This window comes from Numenius arquata, chromosome 5 (assembly GCF_964106895.1).
Source record: "Numenius arquata chromosome 5, bNumArq3.hap1.1, whole genome shotgun sequence".
Taxonomy (NCBI): domain Eukaryota; kingdom Metazoa; phylum Chordata; class Aves; order Charadriiformes; family Scolopacidae; genus Numenius; species Numenius arquata.
The window spans coordinates 65,299,985-65,319,443 of record NC_133580.1 but is presented as its reverse complement, the minus strand read 5'-3'; the positions used below and the strand labels follow the sequence as shown (position 1 = coordinate 65,319,443).

General features: G+C 41.9%; 1 protein-coding gene across 4 annotated transcripts in view; it reads right to left on the bottom strand.

The window, feature by feature from the left end:
- TBC1D19 (TBC1 domain family member 19) overlaps nt 1-8,547 on the bottom strand; it is a 50,130-nt gene extending 41,583 nt beyond the window's left edge. Inside the window, exon 1 of one of the 4 annotated variants that reach the window (XM_074147278.1) lies at nt 8,385-8,547. In XM_074147278.1, coding sequence (XP_074003379.1) covers nt 8,385-8,483 — 99 coding nt within the window. In that variant the 5' untranslated portion in view covers nt 8,484-8,547. The remainder of the gene's footprint in view (nt 1-8,384) is intronic. The other 3 variants (XM_074147277.1, XM_074147279.1, XM_074147280.1) reach the window with 3 other exon arrangements.
- Nucleotides 8,548-19,459: the final 10,912 nt, after the last annotated feature.

Here is a 19,459-nt window from a genome sequence, read left to right as displayed (position 1 = left end):
ATTTTCTCTGTCAGCCCAAAAAAATACAACAGAGGACTTTCTTGTGCGCTGCTGTTCCCAACAGAGCCTGTTTCCCAGCTGCAGAACAAAAAAAACAGTGATTCTTTTGTATGCAGCGGGGTGGCAGTCGAAAGGGAAGCAGGGCAGCACTTTGGGGAAAACTTTCTCCAAGGATTACGTTAGTGCATCGATCTCCATGAGTTACCTTCATCTCTTCAGGCCCATTTACTCCGCCAAGCTCTGTTCCACTATTCCTAGCCCTGCTGCAGCAAATATATTCCTATGCTAATCTTAAATTTACCATGGTACTTCTTTCCTCGCTCTCGTCATTCCAGGATGCAATTGCCAAGGCCTCCTCCCATTTCCACTTATCCTTCTGTCTACTTCTGGATTACGATGGATAGATTCCTACAGAGCTGCAGAAACCGTCACTGTTAAGGACTCATTGCACCCTGGGCTGCTCATCAGTTTTCAAACCCAGGTCCAACAGAACATGGACCTGTTGGAGCGGGTCCAGAGGAGGGCCACAAAAACGATCCAAGGGCTGGAGTACCTCTCCTATGAAGACAGGTTGAGAGAGTTGGGGTTGTTCAGCCTGGAGAAGAGATGGCTCCAGGGAGACCTTAGAGCCCTTCCAGTCCCTAAAGGGGCTACAGGAGAGATGGGGAGAGACTCTTGATCAGGGAGTGGAGCCATAGGACGAGGGGTAATGGTTTTAAACTAAAAGAGGGGAGATTTAGATGAGATATTAGGAAGAAATTCTTTCCTGTGAGGGTGGTGAGACACTGGAACAGGTTGCCCAGAGAAGCTGTGGATGCCCCATCCCTGGAGGGGTTCAAGGCCAGGCTGGATGGGGCTTTGAGCAACCTGGTCTGGTGGGAGGTGTCCTTGCCCATGGCAGGGGGGTTGGAACTCGATGATCTTTAAGGTCCCTTCCAACTCTAACCATTCTATGATTCTAAATCAGAAATGAGATACCTGAAAGGGAACAATCTGGCAGCCAGTTCTAACACAGAAGAATATACCCAAGCTTTGTAGAATCCAACCAAAGAAGAAAATACTTATTTTGGTAGGTGAATGGAAATCCCTTATTTCTCTGTTGCAAAAAAAAAACCAAAAACATTTAGGTATTTTGGTAGGGTTTGTTGTAATCTGCTTGATGCAGTGTACTGCCTAAGTACCATTTTCATTTTCTTCCACTGTGTTTTTTTGATAGAAAGAAAAACAACGTTGACAAAATTTTATTTATATAAAAAAGCATTACTAGGATTTACACCGATAAAAATGCCTGGCTTAGATATATTGGAAAAAACACAACTTGATGAAATTTGTACTGATGAACTGAGTTAATTTCCTGCGCGATCAAGATGCAGCATGTACTCAGATACAACTACAGACTCTCCAATTTCAACACACACATCTTGATAAATGAGTATCTTCCTTTTTTTAAAAGAAACGTGGTACTATCGGGAGGGTATCACAAGCAGGGTAAAGGAGAGTGAGCAACACAAGGAAACAACCCACGAAGGCAAAGAGTGACAGCCAGACCTCAGAAGATGTCACACTGTTCAGTCAGGCCAACACAGAGTCCTGAAAGGAGACAGGGATGAATGCAGCGGAGTTCAGCGAGCAATAACAAATGATTTTTAATAAAAGTTAATGCCTACTGGTTTCTCTTCCAGAATAATTGGCATTGTGCATGTACTTATGGATAGGGCACCAGGGTTCAGGCGTTCTGTGTCCACGTTCATCTACAGCCTGGGTCAGCTTCTTGCAAACCAAGAAGCAACCAGCTCTTAGACATCCCTTCACTAAAGAAGCTATCGTTACAGCATTTGTTGGCACCCTCTTGTCCCTCAGCTGTACAGAAGAGAAAGGACAGTTTTGGGACTTTCAAAATTTTGCCAAACCTCCTGAAAGGCGGCTCAGGTACCACCAGCAATCCTCTGTATTTATGTTCTGTGCACATTCTCCTTTGCCTTTGAATTTGGTAAGGTCTCCTGCTGAGATCGGGGCAGTCACCAGCCTAAGTGATGCTCTAAATGTGTTACGCTTTCTGTACTTGGATGCCAAGATGAAAGAAAAGCTGTAGAAGAAGAAGAGATGTTGCAGATGCTTTCTACAACTCCCTGAAAGGAGGGTGTAGAGAGGTGGGGATCGGTCTCTTCTCCCAAGTCACAGGCGACAGGACAAGAGGAAATGGCCTCAAGTTGCACCAGGGGAGGTTCAGATTGGATATTAGGAAAAATGTTTACACTGAAAGGGTTATTAAGCCTTGGAATGGGCTGCCCAGGGAAGTGGCTGAGCCACCAACCCTGGAGGTATTTAAAAGACAGGTAGACATAGCGCTTAGAGATAAGGTTTAGTGATGGTTTTTGTCGGTGTTAGGTGGATGGTTGGACTAGATATCTGAAGGGTCCCTTCCAACCCAAGCAATTCTATGATTCTATGAAAATCCAGGCACTCAACACTGATCTGGCTGAGAGCAAGCAAAAGGATAGCATGATCAAAAGGTGGGAAAAGCTAGTGGGCACAGTAAATTGAATTGATTTGTAGAGCGACTGAACACAGAAACAAATCTATATGCAAATTAGGACCTAAACCTGGAACTGGCTTTCAGTCACCCTGACGGCAGCAGCACTGACCGTGCACAAGGGCAGAAGAGCCATCGAGGCACAGCACCCAAAGGAAAATAGTTAGAGGACCAGACACACGCTACAAGGAGGAGGCTTGATGGAACAAAGTCTTCCAGCAGAACTCCTGTGTTAAACTATTTCTTTTCCCAACAAGAATAAACACAGAGAAGTGATCCAACTCTGCTGCAATGTGGAACTGCCATCAGGTGAACCCCTATTTTTATCCTGCTGCAAACTGTTCTGCAAATGCCTTTACCCAATCTAAATATTTTTACAGGCTCTCCACCATCATTTCTCTTCAAAGCCTTTTTGGTTTAGACAGGTATGTACACTCTCCGAGCATTTATTACTCTTCATTATGATTTTGCACAAGTGCATAATGTTTTTAGCTTTTATTGCTATTATTTCCCAAATTACGATAAAGCACCAAATACAGTCCAACTTTTAGCAGAAGTAAATTCAACAAAAGCTAATAAATATCCACCTTTCCTTACATGCTCCAATCTGCCATAACTAGATTTTAACAGCATTAGGCCAACTTGTTAAAAACCACTTCAAGTACGACCACAGCAATTTCAATGTAAACACTCTCTAAACATTTAAAAATCCTACAAAATTTAAGGGAGCGATTTTGGTTTTGGTTTATACGTTTCTGTAACAGAAAGAGGAATCATCCCGAGCGTAACTAAATAAATTTCCCTAAGTATAAAACCCTGATTACATTGACAATTTTCCAACCCTCCTGCATTTCTACAGTAGTTACACTAAGGGGAAAAAAAGTATTTTGAACTTTGTTATACAAGTAAAAATACCCAAGCAGTTGAAACAGGGCTTCAAGTGGCCTCACACAGGAATAAACAGCTTCAAACATTACATTCTCCCACAAGATACGCAGGATAGATTTTTAATAATTTTGTTGTTTAAATACATTTTCTAGGTTTTATTTGAACACAAAATTAGTGCTGCAAACAGAAAACGTACACACGTAAAACATATAATCTGCATTACTAAAATCATAAATATCTGCGCATCAAGCTTGCCTTGCTTCTGAGCTCCATAATCTGTTCAACGTGTTCACAACCGCATTCCATTTAAAATGCACTGTACTGCGAACGTTACTGCTGAACCATTAAAACCAAAGTAGGAGCTCTATCAGGAGGGGAGAGCAAGCCGTTTGTTCAATACAATGCACGAAAAGGAACCATTAATTATCTACGGTGACTCACGAGCCTACGTTTATTTGCTAACTTTTATTTAATAAATGCTACATTTCACAGGAACATTTTCCCTTCTTAATTTGATCTTAAGTAGGGATCAGTATCAATTTCTTTTTTTTTTGAACTGTTGGAGAAAAACATCAGGAAAATAATATCCTCAGATATCTTGCAAACCATTCACTCCACAGAAATTATTCTAAGTACATAAATTATTCTAATTAGCTGTACTCTCTTTAGAAGCACGCAGTTGGGCAGCACCCCAGCTGCAAGTTTCCTAGTGCTCCCCAGGAAAGCTCCTCTCCTCTGCCCCACCTTTGCCTTGTGAAGCCCCTCATCTCTCCCTTTGATTAATATTTTCTTTAAACCTCTCTGGTACTAGCCCCAGGTCTGTTAAAAGAGTGACAGCAGAGTTCTCTCCCCTGGACAGTCATTCTGATGGTGACATATCCTACCACATCTCCTCTCCACAACTTGTCCATACTTTCAGGTACCCCCGAAAATTTTTTTCTCACTCCCAAACGGAATACTCAGTTGTCATAGTGGGGTGGGATGGGGCATCGGGGCTGATTCTTACACTCAAGTTACCACTTTTAGCCTACTTTGACAGCCGTTATCCTGCCTTTCTCCAAGTTCTCTTTCAAGTTGTCCCCCTACAAACATACCTACAAGAAACAAATCTAAGAACCTCTACAGAGAAAATGTCCGGAAGGATTCCTTGCATTATGAGTCTTTCTTGTTCAATTTAAAACATAATTTAGAACCTTTATCTTTCATTTTATTTTCACTTCCTCTTTCTGAAAAGTTCTTTAGGAATAAAATACTGAAGCTTTTGTTTGGTTGGGGTTTTTTTTAAACGTTAAACTTGTTATTTGTCCCTGGCCACTAGAGGTTCCAGGCAACTCAGACTGATTTCTATTAGAGGTTTGGAGAGGACAAAATTTAAGATTGATTAATCTTAATTAATTAGTAAAGCCTGTCTTCCTTCAAACATGACAAAAACCAAAGTTTCTGAATGGTCTGCAAATGCAAATGTGTTTAAAAGGTAGCACTTTTTTCGTGTCTCTCAACCGTTCCATTCTGTCAGTTCACTGGCAAAGATTTCCCCTAAACCAAAATTTTAGCAAGATTTTACAAAAAAAAATAATAATCTGTTTTCAAACTGCATTTCGTGATTGAAGATGTCTGTGTTCTCAGGTTTTCTAATCACCTCTAATTTTCACCTTAAAAACATTTACATTTCAGAAAGGGGAGAGAAAAATGAAGACAAAAGCAAACCAATTTGGTTACAAACTCACACACTGGATGTTGTGCCTGAGAAATCGAGATGACATTTCTCCTCCGATACCCCAATAACCCCAGCAGCAATTCCACCTGTTGAAAAGCTACTGTTTAATATTTTGGTTCTTTGTACCTGTTACTCTTTTCCTTTCAAACACACTACAAAATAGGCTCAGAAGAAATTCCAAAACAAACGACGGGCACATTTACACTCTTTCCCGTATTAATCTATTTGTATTAACTGCAGGCACATAATCAATGTGCCAAAACCCAACCTACAAAACCAACTCAATGTTTATTTTCCAAATCATCATTAAGTAACATATAAACCCTACATTTACTTCAGTCCCGGGGAGAGAAATGTGATTGATTATCTTGGTATCCCCAGAGCTAAAGCTGTGACAGCAAATCCTTTGGTGCCCACGCTAAACTTATTTCGAAGAGATCGTGTCTCACAGTCCTTGTCACTAGCAGAGGTTCTCTGTGACAGTCGAGCAGAGCGCTGCTGGGATCAGTTCATAACCACGGGGCTGCTCTATCAACTCTCACAAATAATGTCAGGATATTGTGTTTTTCCCCAAAGTTCTACTAACTGGTGAAAGAAACCGTTTCTTTTGAGCTCTCCTTCCTAGATATTAAAAGAAGAGATTAATTACAACACAGATTTTTTTTGCTCATACACCGTTTGTGAGACTACATGACCTCTCAAAAATTGCAGGCAATAATATAATGGACCTTACCATCCGTTCTCACTCTCATGTTTTCAGAGACAGTAAATATTTCCGAGGAAGGAGTATCAGCAATGTCAGTTTCTGCACTGACAAAGAGGAATCTTTGTAAAGGTAAAATATAACTGTAGTGTAAATAACCAAAACAATAAGTAAATTTTATTCTGATGCACTGTCTCAAAAGATTTCTTAAAAATACAGCACACATCCCTCAAAATAGCTTAAAATCGCCTAAAAGGGACCACCTGTAAATCAATACTGCAACCAGTGCAGAGCAAGCATTGTTCAGAAACTGACTGTTAATCAACAGACACAAAAAAAATCCCATCACGCCCCATGAATAAACCAGAGTTCAGGTGTGATGCACAGCAATAGCAAAGATTGCATATTTGGTAACGCAACTTCATAAATACCCCATGTAACGTGAGGGAAATCAAACGTCAATTTAACACAGAGAGTAGCAAAATTCAGAAAACGTCAGAATTCTGTACACATGCTAAGGGATGGACAAAGATGAGGAACTGACTGCTAGGGCCTTTGCAAGCACATAGTATAGCAATAATATGACTATACAAGCATTATAAATAAAACAAGTCTATACTGTACAGGGCAGAAGACAAATGCATGCAAGGTTAATAAAAAAAATTCAAGATCAAGGAGAACTTAAAGATTCCTCTCAAACAGCGTACCCATCTGGCCCTATTAATTAAAACTACAAGCTCCAAAAGATGACTCTTTACACTGAGAAATCCTCCAGTTGATGTACCTAAAAAACTTTCCAGTTTTTCAGAGGAAAGTTCAGTCTACGCTGAACCATAGCTCTGATTTAATCTTCTATTACAAACTCTTCAAACACCTGTTTGTTTTCTTTCCCTTTTCTTTTCCATTTCCATATGACTGGAATAATCTTCTGACCTATAGATACACATAGTTTTTTCTTCTCCAAGAAGTCTGTAAAACAGTGTTCTGCAAAGCCATCACAACAGATTCGGCTGTGGCCATTACACTGCATTTTATTTATTTTAGAGGTTATCTTTACACTCTGATTATGCAGAGTTTCTGCTTATATTGGGTAGATTTATATGCTATACTGTCAGGGAGATATTTAGGCATTTAACTGCCCTTTCAGACATCGAACACCACCATGGAAAGGCACTGCTAAGGTCCTCAGAGCGTCCAAAGCGGCTGTACAGAACAGCCGTCCACCAGCAGCATTTAAACACCCCGCCAAGTCCTGAGGACACCAAGCTTCCTCCTGTTTCAAAACAAACATGCAAAGTGTGAAATTCAGTGAAGTATGAAATGACTACAAAATCAGGCCCTCACGGAAGATGAATGAATGCAGAGGTGAGTACACACAGGTTTTATTATAAGCAGTTAATGGGGCTGTTAAAAGAGTCCTGCTCTGAAATCCCATCGCTGCCTTTATTGAGGACAAGGTCTTGCGTTTGACTCTCCACACCTCACGCCAGGCTATTTGGGATGCTGAATTCCCCAACACTTAGCAGAACCCAACCTCTATACTCTTTTATAATTCCACCTCCTCCTTCGAGTCATGCACATTTGCTTACTGACAGGTTTAGAGAGCAGTCAGTCAGTCAACAGGAATAAAGCAGACATTTAGCATTTAGAGACCTAATCAACAAATTTAAAAACAGAACAAAACCAAAATCCCAGAAAAGGCACGTAGGGGTGTCACTCGCTATGGAAAGCTTTAGGAACATTCAAAGAAAATCATGTTTCCTTTAAAAAAAACAACAAAACTAAGGCAGATAATAAACATCCTACCCTAAAACAAACAAATAAACAAACAAAACCTGTACAATTTTAAGCACTGTATGCAAAAAAAAGCCCCCAAACCCCAAGATTTTATAAAACCCAAGCCAAAATACTTCATTAACACACAATAATCCCCACAGCATCACTACCATGGTATTACTATGAAAACCGACACAATCTTAATCTGAAACATCCTAAATGAAGTTCAGCTAAAAGATGAAAATCTGGTTTCGAGTGAGATAAGTTACTAAATATATATATATAAAAGCAACTGCTTTCCCAGCTACAAAAAAAAAAAAAAATATGTACTTTTATGTGCATTTTTCATTTATTTTCACTTCCTTTCACCAAATCCTCCTTTCCTCAGGGGCAGGAACAGGGTGAGGGATGGGGGGGGGTGGGGGGTGGTGTCATTTAAAGCTTTCCAAATTAGAGATTAACAGACACAGCGGTTCATTTTAGGAAGGATTTGAAGCAGTGAGATTTCCAAGAGGAGAGTCTTCATATTCTCCGCGGAAATCCTTCGGCCCCAAGAGAAGAAATTATAAAGACGGCTTTAGAAACCAGCCAGACGGTTCTCCGGCCCCGTCGAGGGAGGGGAGGGAAAGGAGGGGAGGCCCCAGGCCCCCGGCGGAGGCCGCACGGGCCGGGCCGGGCCGGGGGCGGCGGCCGGGAACAAAGGGCCGGTGAAGGGGGAGCGAGAAACAGAGGCGGGCCCGGGGGCGCAGCGCCGGGTCGGGGCTCACCCGGGCCTGTCGCTCCAGCTGGGAGTGGAGGCTGGAGCCCTTCAGCCGCTGGACGATCCGCGCTATGGTGAGGGAGAGCCCGCTGTCCGGGTCCAGCATGGCGGCGCGGAGCGCCCCTACCCGCCGGCGGGGCCGCTTTCTCCCCGCCGCGCACCCCGCCTCCTCCTCCGCCCGGCGTTACCCGGGAAACGGCGGGAGCGGCGCCGGTCCCTCCGCGGCGGCCGCCGGCTGGAAAACGGCGCCTCACGCAAAGGTTCCCCCGCCGGTGGGGACTTAAGGCGGGCAGTGGGGCCCCGGTGTGGCCCGGATCTCCCCCCCACGCCCGCCCAGCCCAGGAGGGTCCCCAGAGCCGGGGAGACCCCCTCCCGGGGCACCCAGCAGGCTCCCTCCCGCGCCTCGGGGGGGTGGATAACGGTGGCCTAAAGCTGTGGTGAAAAACCTCAGGTGCTGCTTCTGTTTCCTAAATAAGCGCTTATAATCTGCCATTGCTGGAAAGGAGGTGGGAAATCGGCATCAGGAAAGCCCGCGTGTGGGTCTTGGGCCTCGGCCACCCAGGCCGAGTGCCGGAGTTACCACAGCATACCCAGGAAATGTTATTAGGAACTAATGTTGAAAGGCCTTGTGTGTATTCTCACCAGTAATGAGGGCTCTATCCTCGAATTCATCAAGCGTGAGCTGATGAAAAGAACTCCTAATCCAGGGGGGCAAGTGGTGTATCGCTCTCGAGGAGGCACATGGAGCATAAGGACCTCGAGGATGGTGCTGAGCTACACGCTTTGAGAAGTTTAGCCAACTTGGCAGGAAAGTGAAGATAATTCTTAGTGTCCTGAGGTGAACTACCTTCATTATAATACTAAAAATCACACCCATAGGTCAAGAACACCCTTGCCCAGGTGAAGACCACCCTTGAGCGTGCACGGTAGCTATAACTTCATGGGGGTTGAGTACCAACCTGCTGCCACCACGCCAGGTGGGCTCTAACTGGCTGTGGACATTCCCGGTCTCAGTAACAAGCTAAATAATCATAGAATCATCAAATGGTTTGGGTTGGAAGGGACCTTAAAGATCATCCAGTTCCAACCCCCCTGCCATGGGCAGGGACACCTCCCACCAGACCAGGTTGCTCAAAGCCCCATCTAGCCTGGCCTTGAACCCCTCCAGGGATGGGGCATTCACAGCTTCTCTGGGCAACCTCTTCCAATGTCTCACCACCCTCATAGTGAAAAATTTCTTCCTGATATCTCATCTAAATCTCCCCTCTTCCAGTTTGAAGCCATTACCTGTTGTCCTATCACTACATGCCCTCTCCAGCTTTCCTGTCGGCCCCCAAACCAAGTTGCTCAAAGCCCCATCCAGCCTGGTCTTGAACACCTCCATGGACAGGGCAGCCACCACTTAAATAATATCTTACATCATCATTAGTTAGGGCTTAATTAACTTGCCCGGCTTTGCCTCGGGAAGGACTAAGCTTTCCCTTACGGTCAGGTATCACACCTCAGCTCAGCTGCTGCCACCAAGAGCTACAAGGCAACATCTCCTTGAATTGCATCTCAGCTGGAGCTGATGGTGAAAGGGCTTCAAACCCATTTCAGTGCCGTCAGAAAGATTAGCTTAAAAACATCTTTAGCTGCGGTTTAAGTGGCTTTGCACTAGCAGGAGGTAGCAGGATAGGATATGATAAGATATCATTAAAGCTTGAGAGACAGCTTAAAAAGCGGCTTTTTAGGGCCTGAGGTGTCACATCCAGGTGGTGTGAAGAGCAAATTCAGCCCTGGGGCTCCTTTCTGTGTGCTTCTTGAGGACAGCAGTTGACCTGAACTCAGGTGAAGTTTTGTTGTGCTCTGGAATGTTTTCCCCCAAGGCGTTAATTCAGGCTCAGGACCAAGAGCTGACATGGCCCTCGTTTAAGCAGAGCAGCGATGTGGCACTTTGTACATCTTGTTGGGGGATGTAGACACAAGGAGCTTCAATCCACTTCATCCTTCTGGGAAAATCTGTTCTCCTGGGCATCAGTAACAGGACCATGTAATCAAATTCTCCCTTAATAAGCTAATTTACTAAGCTGAAATACTAATTTTGAAAGTCCCAGAACAATTAATAAATACGCTAAGAGGGTTCAAGGAGGTAACAAGGACAAGCTGATCATTGACCAGGACGAGAGGAAAAGGGCACAAACTTGAACATAAGAAGTTCCATCTAAACAAGAGGAGGAACTTCTTTCCTTGGAGGGTGGCAGAGCCCTGGAACAGGCTGCCCAGAGAGGTGGGAGAGTCTCCATCTCTGGAGACATTCCAAACCCGCCTAGACACGTTCTTGTGCAACCTGCTCTGGGTGGACCTGCTCTGGCAGGGGGATTGGACTAGATGATCTCCAGAGGTCCCTTCCAACCCCATATCGTTCTGTGATTCTGTGACCTCCAAAGCCAAGCACGGATACCCATTTTGAGCTCTGAGGGCGGCCGTAGCTCTGCAAAGCAAAGAATGGTTCAAGATTCTGAAATGTCAGGTTGTAACTTTTTCACTGCTGCGAGTGACACAGATGTGAGGAAATGAAGACAGTTGCCATCAGTTACCTTGCTAAAAAAAGCGACTAGATATATAATAGGAAAAAAAATGCATCTGAACGCGTCTGTCTGCAACCTCTTTTGACTTATCTGTGAGCGTTTCTGGGTAAAATGAAGTTTAAAGAGGAATAGTAATAGAAGATCAGAGATGAAAGTTCTTTAACCGACTGTAGAGAAACCTTTAGCTTATGCTAAATCAAAACACTGAGGAGATCTCACTTCTCAGTTCGTGGAGAGCACAGGGAAATCAGATGCCCAGTCGTCTACCGATGCCTTGAATATCTGTTCTGATTTACATCAAGATTTCTGTTAGTTCTGCCCTTACATGCATATATTCATCTCAGTGGCCAGTCCAGCCCAAACCATGACAGAAGGGCAACAGTGAGCACATTGTTTTTTTTCTCTCTATACTGGAAATTAATGAAATATTTGCCTTCGTTCCCAACTGAACGAGCATACGAAGTCTAATAACTTTGTGTGCTAGTACATAATAAAATGCTGCAGAGAGTTCACATGGAAGCAATGCCTCTCCTCGGGTTTTTTTTGTTGCGCTTTTTTTTTTTTTTAATTATTATTAAATAGGATCGTTTGTTTGTGTAGGAACTTTACCTGCTAAGACAAGCATATGCAGAAAACCAGGGTGCGCCACAAAGCTCCGCAGCTCAATGCCTAGAAGTCCAGGTTTTCATGCTGGAGAGAAGCCCTCTCCCCTTGCCTGGCACAGTCCTCAGCAGCATTTTCTTTTCCGGCTTTTGAGAGAACCTGGGGACTGCCACCGGGACGGCAATCTGACATCGTGCTTGGCGAGCCTGTCATCTACCAGGACTGTGTGAGATGCGGGGACCCAGAAGTTGGGTCAGAAGCCAGAAGCCACGACGTCTTGCTGGTTAGAAACGTGAATTCCCCTGCTCCTGGGGAATATGGGGAAACGATACCCCAGGTGAGTTCCATGTGCAATGCAGAAGACTTTGCAGGTCTGCAAAAGCCATCCTTATCTCTATAGGTCAACAAAACAGAAGAAAGAGCTCACGTCAGCTGGAGATGAGTAATTTCCTGCAGCTCCACATCTGCCTTTGGTTTGTTACCCTCTGCACGTGCACATCTGTCACTCTTCATTCCCTGGTTTTCTAGCCTGCTTCCACTCTGGTTTCCTTCCCCCTGTGCACTGGGTTTCTCTTTGGTCGGTGACATCTCCAGTATGGGTAGGAAAACTTACTACTTGTAAATGCTGATCAACGCTAAGAAAGCAAGGCGATATAAAGAGATAATCTTTACAGAATCTCGCTGAGGGCTGTTAACAGCTTCTTGTGTATCCTTACCATATCCAGCTAAGAAGTCTCATGCTTAAGCGCGTGCTTCTTTTTTGTTTCCTTACAAGGAGCTTACTGCAGAGCAGCCTGAGAAATACAGGGTCGTCGTTAAAAAATATCACTTAAATAACAGGCGTTGGCAGAAACCCCAGCCAACTCTTTGGCCTGTCCCCCTGCTGTCACATGACTGGTTTAACCTGGTTCATGTGATAAGTGTTTGACAATTGCTGCTTTTTCATCATGATTTACTTCTAAATTGCAAGTAAGCAACTGCAGTACAGTCAGCGTAGAGTGGTTTTATGATGTCCAGTACCACATACCAGAGGTAGCTTGCTGGTTTCATCCGAAGGTCTGGTGTAGGTGTCGTTGTTTTTCTGTTTTGGGGGCTTTTTTTTCCCTCTCTTCAGGGGTCCTACACCCTTGAACACCAACTCTCTTCCCCATCGTATCCCACCTCCATTTACAGCTGCGGTGCTCTATGATGTTATACCCATCCTTACCATGTTTTGTGTCGTGTTACTGCAGTCAGCTCTAACTGATACCGGTATCCCAAGTGTCTTACATTTATCTGCCACCGCAGGTCTGGAAAGCATCAAGAATGCAGCAAGGGAAAGTAAAAATTACATAGTCAGTATCCAAAGTATTTCACCCATATTCTCTCCCGCTTTCCCCTGGTGGGTTTCGAAATGAGAAGAGGAAAGGATATGAAGCAACAGATATATCATCCTGTCGTATTTAAGGCCAGATAAGACAAAGTACATCTTACTGCTTCTAAACGATTCTGTAGACCAGTTTGTTTCCTGGAGCGTAAATGCAGTCAGTAAAAAGGAAAAACACCCAAAGAATGCACTGAGTGCCTGGAAGCTTGGCTTTTTCCATAAAGCTATTTTAATTGACCTAATAAAAACTAGAGCTGTCTGCAGGTATCACCGAAGGAGGCAGTTGCTTTGTATGACAGAGTAATAGGGGAGGGAAGTCAACAAAAAATCCCAGCAGTGACAATAGAATCCCAGCAGTCCCAATCCCAAAATCCCAGCGCTTTGAGTCAGCTACTCCCAAGACACCCTTCCCCTAAGCCATTCCCAACACTCCTGCTGCCCTGATCCCACCTTCATCCTTGGTTCTCTTGCTGCTGGAAATGCCAACTCATGAAGTCTCCTCTTAGGGCCACTCTCTCTGCTGGGGGAACAGAGGTTTCATCTTTCTCCACTTGGAACCATTTTAACTCATGAGGGTTTAAAATCCATAACCCCCATCCTCCATCTCAAGATGTTACAGAACTTGACTTGTGAACTAAAGCATCAGGTTCAAACAGCTACTCCCTGAATTCCTCATCCAAGCATGTTCTTTCCAAGAACATCCTACTCCGTCCTTTGCTGAGTGTGCTCGCTCTTCATATTTGACTAACGTATATTAAACTTTAATCTCAGTTATGGGCCAATCCTGCAAGCTCACCTTTATAATATCCTCTGGTTTCCCTGTGCGGTCAGAGCCACCATAACAATTTGGAGCTGATAACAGAGAGGTGGGACAAAAAAATAAATTTCTGTCGGTGACTCACCCTTATCAATTTCAAGCTTTATTCAAATTGCTGCCCAAAAGTGACAGGGTGTATTTTGACAAGTTTTGATATTGTATTTAAAATACTCAGTTCCCGTGGAGTAATGAGATTTTTGCCCAAGTACCACTGATGCAATCTGAAGGATGTAGGAAGCTGAGATGATGTATCTCCGCTTATCAGGGCAGAAGACGTCTCTTATGGCTGACTATTGTTCGTGAGAACTAATATGTTTTATCTAATATGTGGCTAAACTTGAGAGCTAGACTTGATTACCAATGACGTCAAGGATTATCAGTCTAGTTTAGGAGTTCCACAGTTCTTGATTTTGGGTAATTTCCTACCAGACCTTGGCTTTAGATGGGTAGAAGCCTCCCTAGAGAGGATCACGTATCTCAGGTCACAACATCCATTACTGGTACTTCTTAATAGCATTGCTGAGTCATAGCAGCAACTGTGAGTTATCAGATATGTAAAAAAATAACATGCACAAAGTCCCTAATTTTTCTAGTGTTATTAGATTTAGTCAATTTTTCATGTGTTTTATTATTGTTCAAGCGACATGGGCTTTAGCAGTAACATTCTGTATCTTCTGGTTCATAAAATCCCGTGTATACATTTACCATGACTACTAAGACCTAATTACACAGATGCAGCATTTCTTGGGCTTAAACCAGAAATGGAGTTTATTGATCTAGATTCGTTTTGAAGAAAAACACGTGCTGAATCACAAATAAAGTTCATATACTGAGTAGTATGTGCGCTTCATGCATGACATATTTTAGGTCTTAATTTTAAATTGTATATTCACCTATCAACAAGTCTGTTGGGAAATTTGCGCAACTATTGTACATATCCAGACCTTATAAAAGACTTTTAATACAACATTCATGAGCCAATATTTTCCCAGTACACACACAACATTAGCCACTTCTTTTAAGGTTCTTACAGACTTTAACCAATCAGTCCGTAACAGATTCTTAGTTAACATCTCCAGGTCAGAGTTTATCAGTATATAGGTGTGCTAGGGTGAAATCCCCTGTTCTTTTCAAACCTATTATTTCCGTGAGGGTTTGTGATATAAATACAAGCAGAACTTGGACTTTGTCTGTGACAGAAAATATTCCCTTTTTAAAAATATCTCAATAATGCAGGTAGTGGATTCCTATGCCTACTATTTAAAAGTATCTGAAACTCTGATTTTCTATTTATGTATTGTAAATACATAATACTCCACCAAAATATCTTCGTGGTACCATATCCTACTTACTGCAGTAGGGGAATTTATCTTCTGTGTAAAATGTAACAAATGTTTTAATGTAGTCTGTTATACTTTTGTTCCCTGCCTGGAATATATACCATTTATTATTACAGGGTCATGTCAGTGTGTGTTGCAAGTCTTCAACAACCAGTAGGTCACCTTGAATACATTATTTAGTGTCTAAATCATAGCTGCCTTCTCCTTAATCATTAAGAAGTAGGACCATAAACTTCAGTGGCAGAACAAGGATCTCTCCTTGGATATGAATTCGAGGCCCTTTTTATTCTTCAGATTAAGATTTGATGACAGTTAAAGTGGATTCATTCTTTTTTCTGTTTTTTTCTTCATTACGATGGATTAGTGAGCTGATTGGTTTGCTTGTTCATTACATTGTCATGTAGAAGATTCAAAAGTGAAGAAATAACCAAAAGGATGTAGAAACTCTTGTAGGGTTTTTGTAACTCTTTGCTGATGGTTGTACGGCTGGAAGATAACCAGGTACCCTCACTGTTAAAAGGAGCTCTCTAGTTTGGGTCACAGGGACCCTCACTTCCATTGCTGGAATTTTTCAGATGTCCTTTGCTATGATTTCTGCTTCCTTAATTTGACGTCTGCTCTGTTAAAAAGACACCTAGAAGAGGTAGTAGGGTAAACCAAAAAATGGAAATGCTGAATGCACTGAACACAGCAAGCAGAACCTTCATAAGTTTCTCATAGTTTTGTCTCCACTGATGGTGCTTTTCTCTCCTTGTAGGAACAAATGCTTTATACCATCAAAAGGGAGCACCGGGCACTGAATAAATAACTTCACCAACTACGGAATAGAGTCTTCTCCGATAGATCTCGGGCCACGACAGGGGCTTAGTTAGTTCAAAAGAGATTAAGTTAAAAGGTAAGACTGAGCCCTGATTTCTAAACACAGTTTCTCTCTTTATGTACAGGAATATGTTATTGCAGAAAAGTATGTGAAAACATTGAGCACTAATGCTGCCCGTTACAAGAATTGGGCGTACACGAAACACAAATCACAGAATCACAGAATCACAGAATTCTGATCAGTTTTTACTGTCGAAATAAGCTCATAATAAGAACATGCACAAGAATTCAAAGCAAACACCTGAAAAGAGTGGGACAGCGAGGTGGAAGAGCAAACATATAAAGCACAGCTCTGAAGGCTGGATTCAGAGCCGTCGAATAGCAGGCTACCCTGCTCTCACTAACCCAAAAAGTACAAATGAGTATACACACCTGCTTGAAGGAAAAATGGCACAGAAATATTGTACCCAGCTCTAGGGAGCACAAACAAACCCAGATGACTTGATTTCAGATGAAGCCCTGCACACTGAAAGCAAAAAAGTATTAAATATACAAATGAGGGCAGGTTTTCTGGTTTGCATCACCATTTAGAGCTCTGTAAAGAAACCTTTCCAATGCACAACAAATTTGCTAAATCAAAAAAAGGACAGAGGTACTACGTAAAAAATTTTATTATTTTGTTAATTGACAGGATACAGGATTGAATCTTACATTCTATATTGCAACATGTTCCCAGAAAGACCAGGAAGGAAAATTAGAAACCGTTCACAAAGGCCATAGTGCTAAAGGCCTGAAGAAAGGTTGGAATTATTTGTATTCATTGCAAAAAAGAAAGTGAAGAGACAAGTTATGAAGCTGGTAAAACAATTTAACAAAGCTGTACTTTGCTTGCTGAGAGGGCCCGCTCTCGTTTATGAGGCTTTTCGAAATTAGATTAATAATAACGGCAGCATAATAAAGATTTAGGTCAAAGAGGTGACACATAACCCTGTCCCCCCACATAAGGGGGGGACATACAGGGAAATAATAGTAGGAGATGATGCTGATCGTTTGAAGGAAGCTACTTTCAAAACATAGTTAATTTTTCTCCCCAAATATAACTGTAAAGGTTTGCAACAAGAAAATGAACAGGGCAAAGATTTAAAATAGGCTATAGAGCAAGTTTGGTAGGGATATGAACAAGAAAATATATGTATGCATATCAGTTTTATAATCGAATATTCGCTTAGAGAAACACTTTGCTTTGGTATCATTGGCTTAGGACACCAAAACCCCCAAACATCCATAGCCATGCGATGATTTTAACTTTCAGTGAGCTTTAACTGTGATATGAGTTAATATGTTTTTTTAAAAAAATTTAAAATATTTTTGAAAGAAATATCCTTATGCAGTAAGGTACCACTAGCTTTCATAACTTTACCAAGTGGAACAAGTCTTGGAGACCTAACCATTTATTTACTCCTTAGAACTGGAAATAACACCCCCGTGGAAGGTACTGAATAGAGCTCAGTTTTGTGGCCTAAAGGATGGACACCCGGGACTTTTTTTGCTATTTGCAAATTCACAGTTTTGGTTAAGTTGGCTTAAAGGAAGAGAAAATGCACACAGGTAGGAAGGGCTAAACAGCTAAAGAAGCACTCGAGAGGATGCATCAAAGAAGGAGCAGAGGAAAAGAAATCATTATCATGTCACTAACTAAACGAGCCACCAGGTAATGAATAGAATGACAGGAAAAGTGTAAGCGAGAAAAATCCTGGTTTGTTTCTCATTCCCCTGTAACTATTCAGGGAAATGAAATTTACTGCCTTCTTGGTAAACGTCCTGGGTTTCATCAAAGAAATATCAATTTGTACTGACAGTTTCTTCTCAAACAGCATTAAATCTGGAAGGCCTTGGATATTTAATAACACATCAGACCAGAAGAACAAATGTTTCCTATAATTTCAGGTTGGATATCTGAAAACAGAAAATCAAAGTTTATTTGGCAATTTATATCATGATCGGATTTTTTAGAATTTATTTGAATGTTTCTCACAGAATCCAATTTTAAATTTTCAGCCTTCTCTATATAAGGTCTTGTGAACAAGATATTCCAGTATGAAATGACTCAGTTTAACAGCTAATTAAATATATAGTGCTTTACTTTTCATTTTGCCAGAGCATTCCCATTTGACTTCTAATAACAACTTTTATGAGCAGCCATTAAGAATTAACTGAAGACTTTGGGGACGTCTGTCTTTACAAAGTATAAAATGGCAGCCGACACTTCTGGCTTTCTAACTGCAATGTAAATGAAATTTAAAGAGATAAGATCACTGTAAGGTTATGGTTTGAGCAAGATTATACTTCTGGTACTGCTGGTTTTAAAACCAGAGTGAGTGAGAGTAGAATCTGGGAGCATTTCACTAGCATATCACTTAAAATATTTTAAACACCCTTTACTTGCTCCAGCAACTTCAATAAACAAAGCTGGTAAAAATAAACTACTAATTGGTACTGATCTTATATCATGGTCTCATCAGAAGTACCTCTCCTAGTTCAATTTATTTGTTTTCCCCACATCGCAAGACTGCAAAATGAATGCATTGGAGTAAAAGGAGAACGCTGGGAAGACATAAGGTGTCTGAGAAGTGACAGTCCATATAACCTGTGACTGTTTTGCACTGCTGTGCCTGTACAACGCACACTTAACACCCGCACTGTTGGGTACAGAAGGGGCCAAACCAGTACTCATGAAATTGCAAAGGTAAGATAATGACTTCAGGCACACAAAAAAAAAATATTAAAAGAAATCATCTGCCTTTGTTGCCAGTTTTCCAATGCTTGGGAAAGCAAAATCGACAGTGTATCACATAACTTTTCTGTTTTAAATCCCAGTGATCCAGCTTCTGATGTGTTTATCTGATTTATAAGCCCCTGGATATTTGGGGATACCATAGCATCCTAATCAGGCTCTATCAAAACGTGAGCGTAGAGAACTCAGAGCAGAATCGGTCCTTGGACTTTTGTTTCTCCCTTTCTTTGAGAGTTGAGTGTTCTCCTTGGCAGCTTTAAAACAGTTTTGTAATGTAAGCAAAGGCTAAACAATGAAAATGAATTTAAAACTTACATGCTTTCAGTCACATTAACTCCCTGCACAATGTAATATTGTATAAACATGGGCAAATAGTCCAAAATAACCACGGCAATTGTTCCTCAGAGTGTGTTTTCTTAAGAATTACATAGATGAAAGCATGGCAAATAAGGCCAGTAATTCTATCTTTTAACAGCCCGTCTGTGGTGAAACTCTGGAAACGAATATTTTCAGTGTTTGAATAATATTTTGAAACGACTCTATATGGAAATATATCGGATACTCCCAGCACAGATCAGCATAAAAGTTGAAATAAATCACAGTATTTGTTATCACTATGGGCTTTACCCACCTCTCTCAGTTTCTCAAAAAAATTACAACTGGCAGCTTTCTACATGCAGTTATTGGACAGCATGTTACCTATCGAAGAAGTCCAAAATGCAAAGACAATTTAGTTAATTTACAAATAGAGACAAACAGTCCAGAAAGGAAGA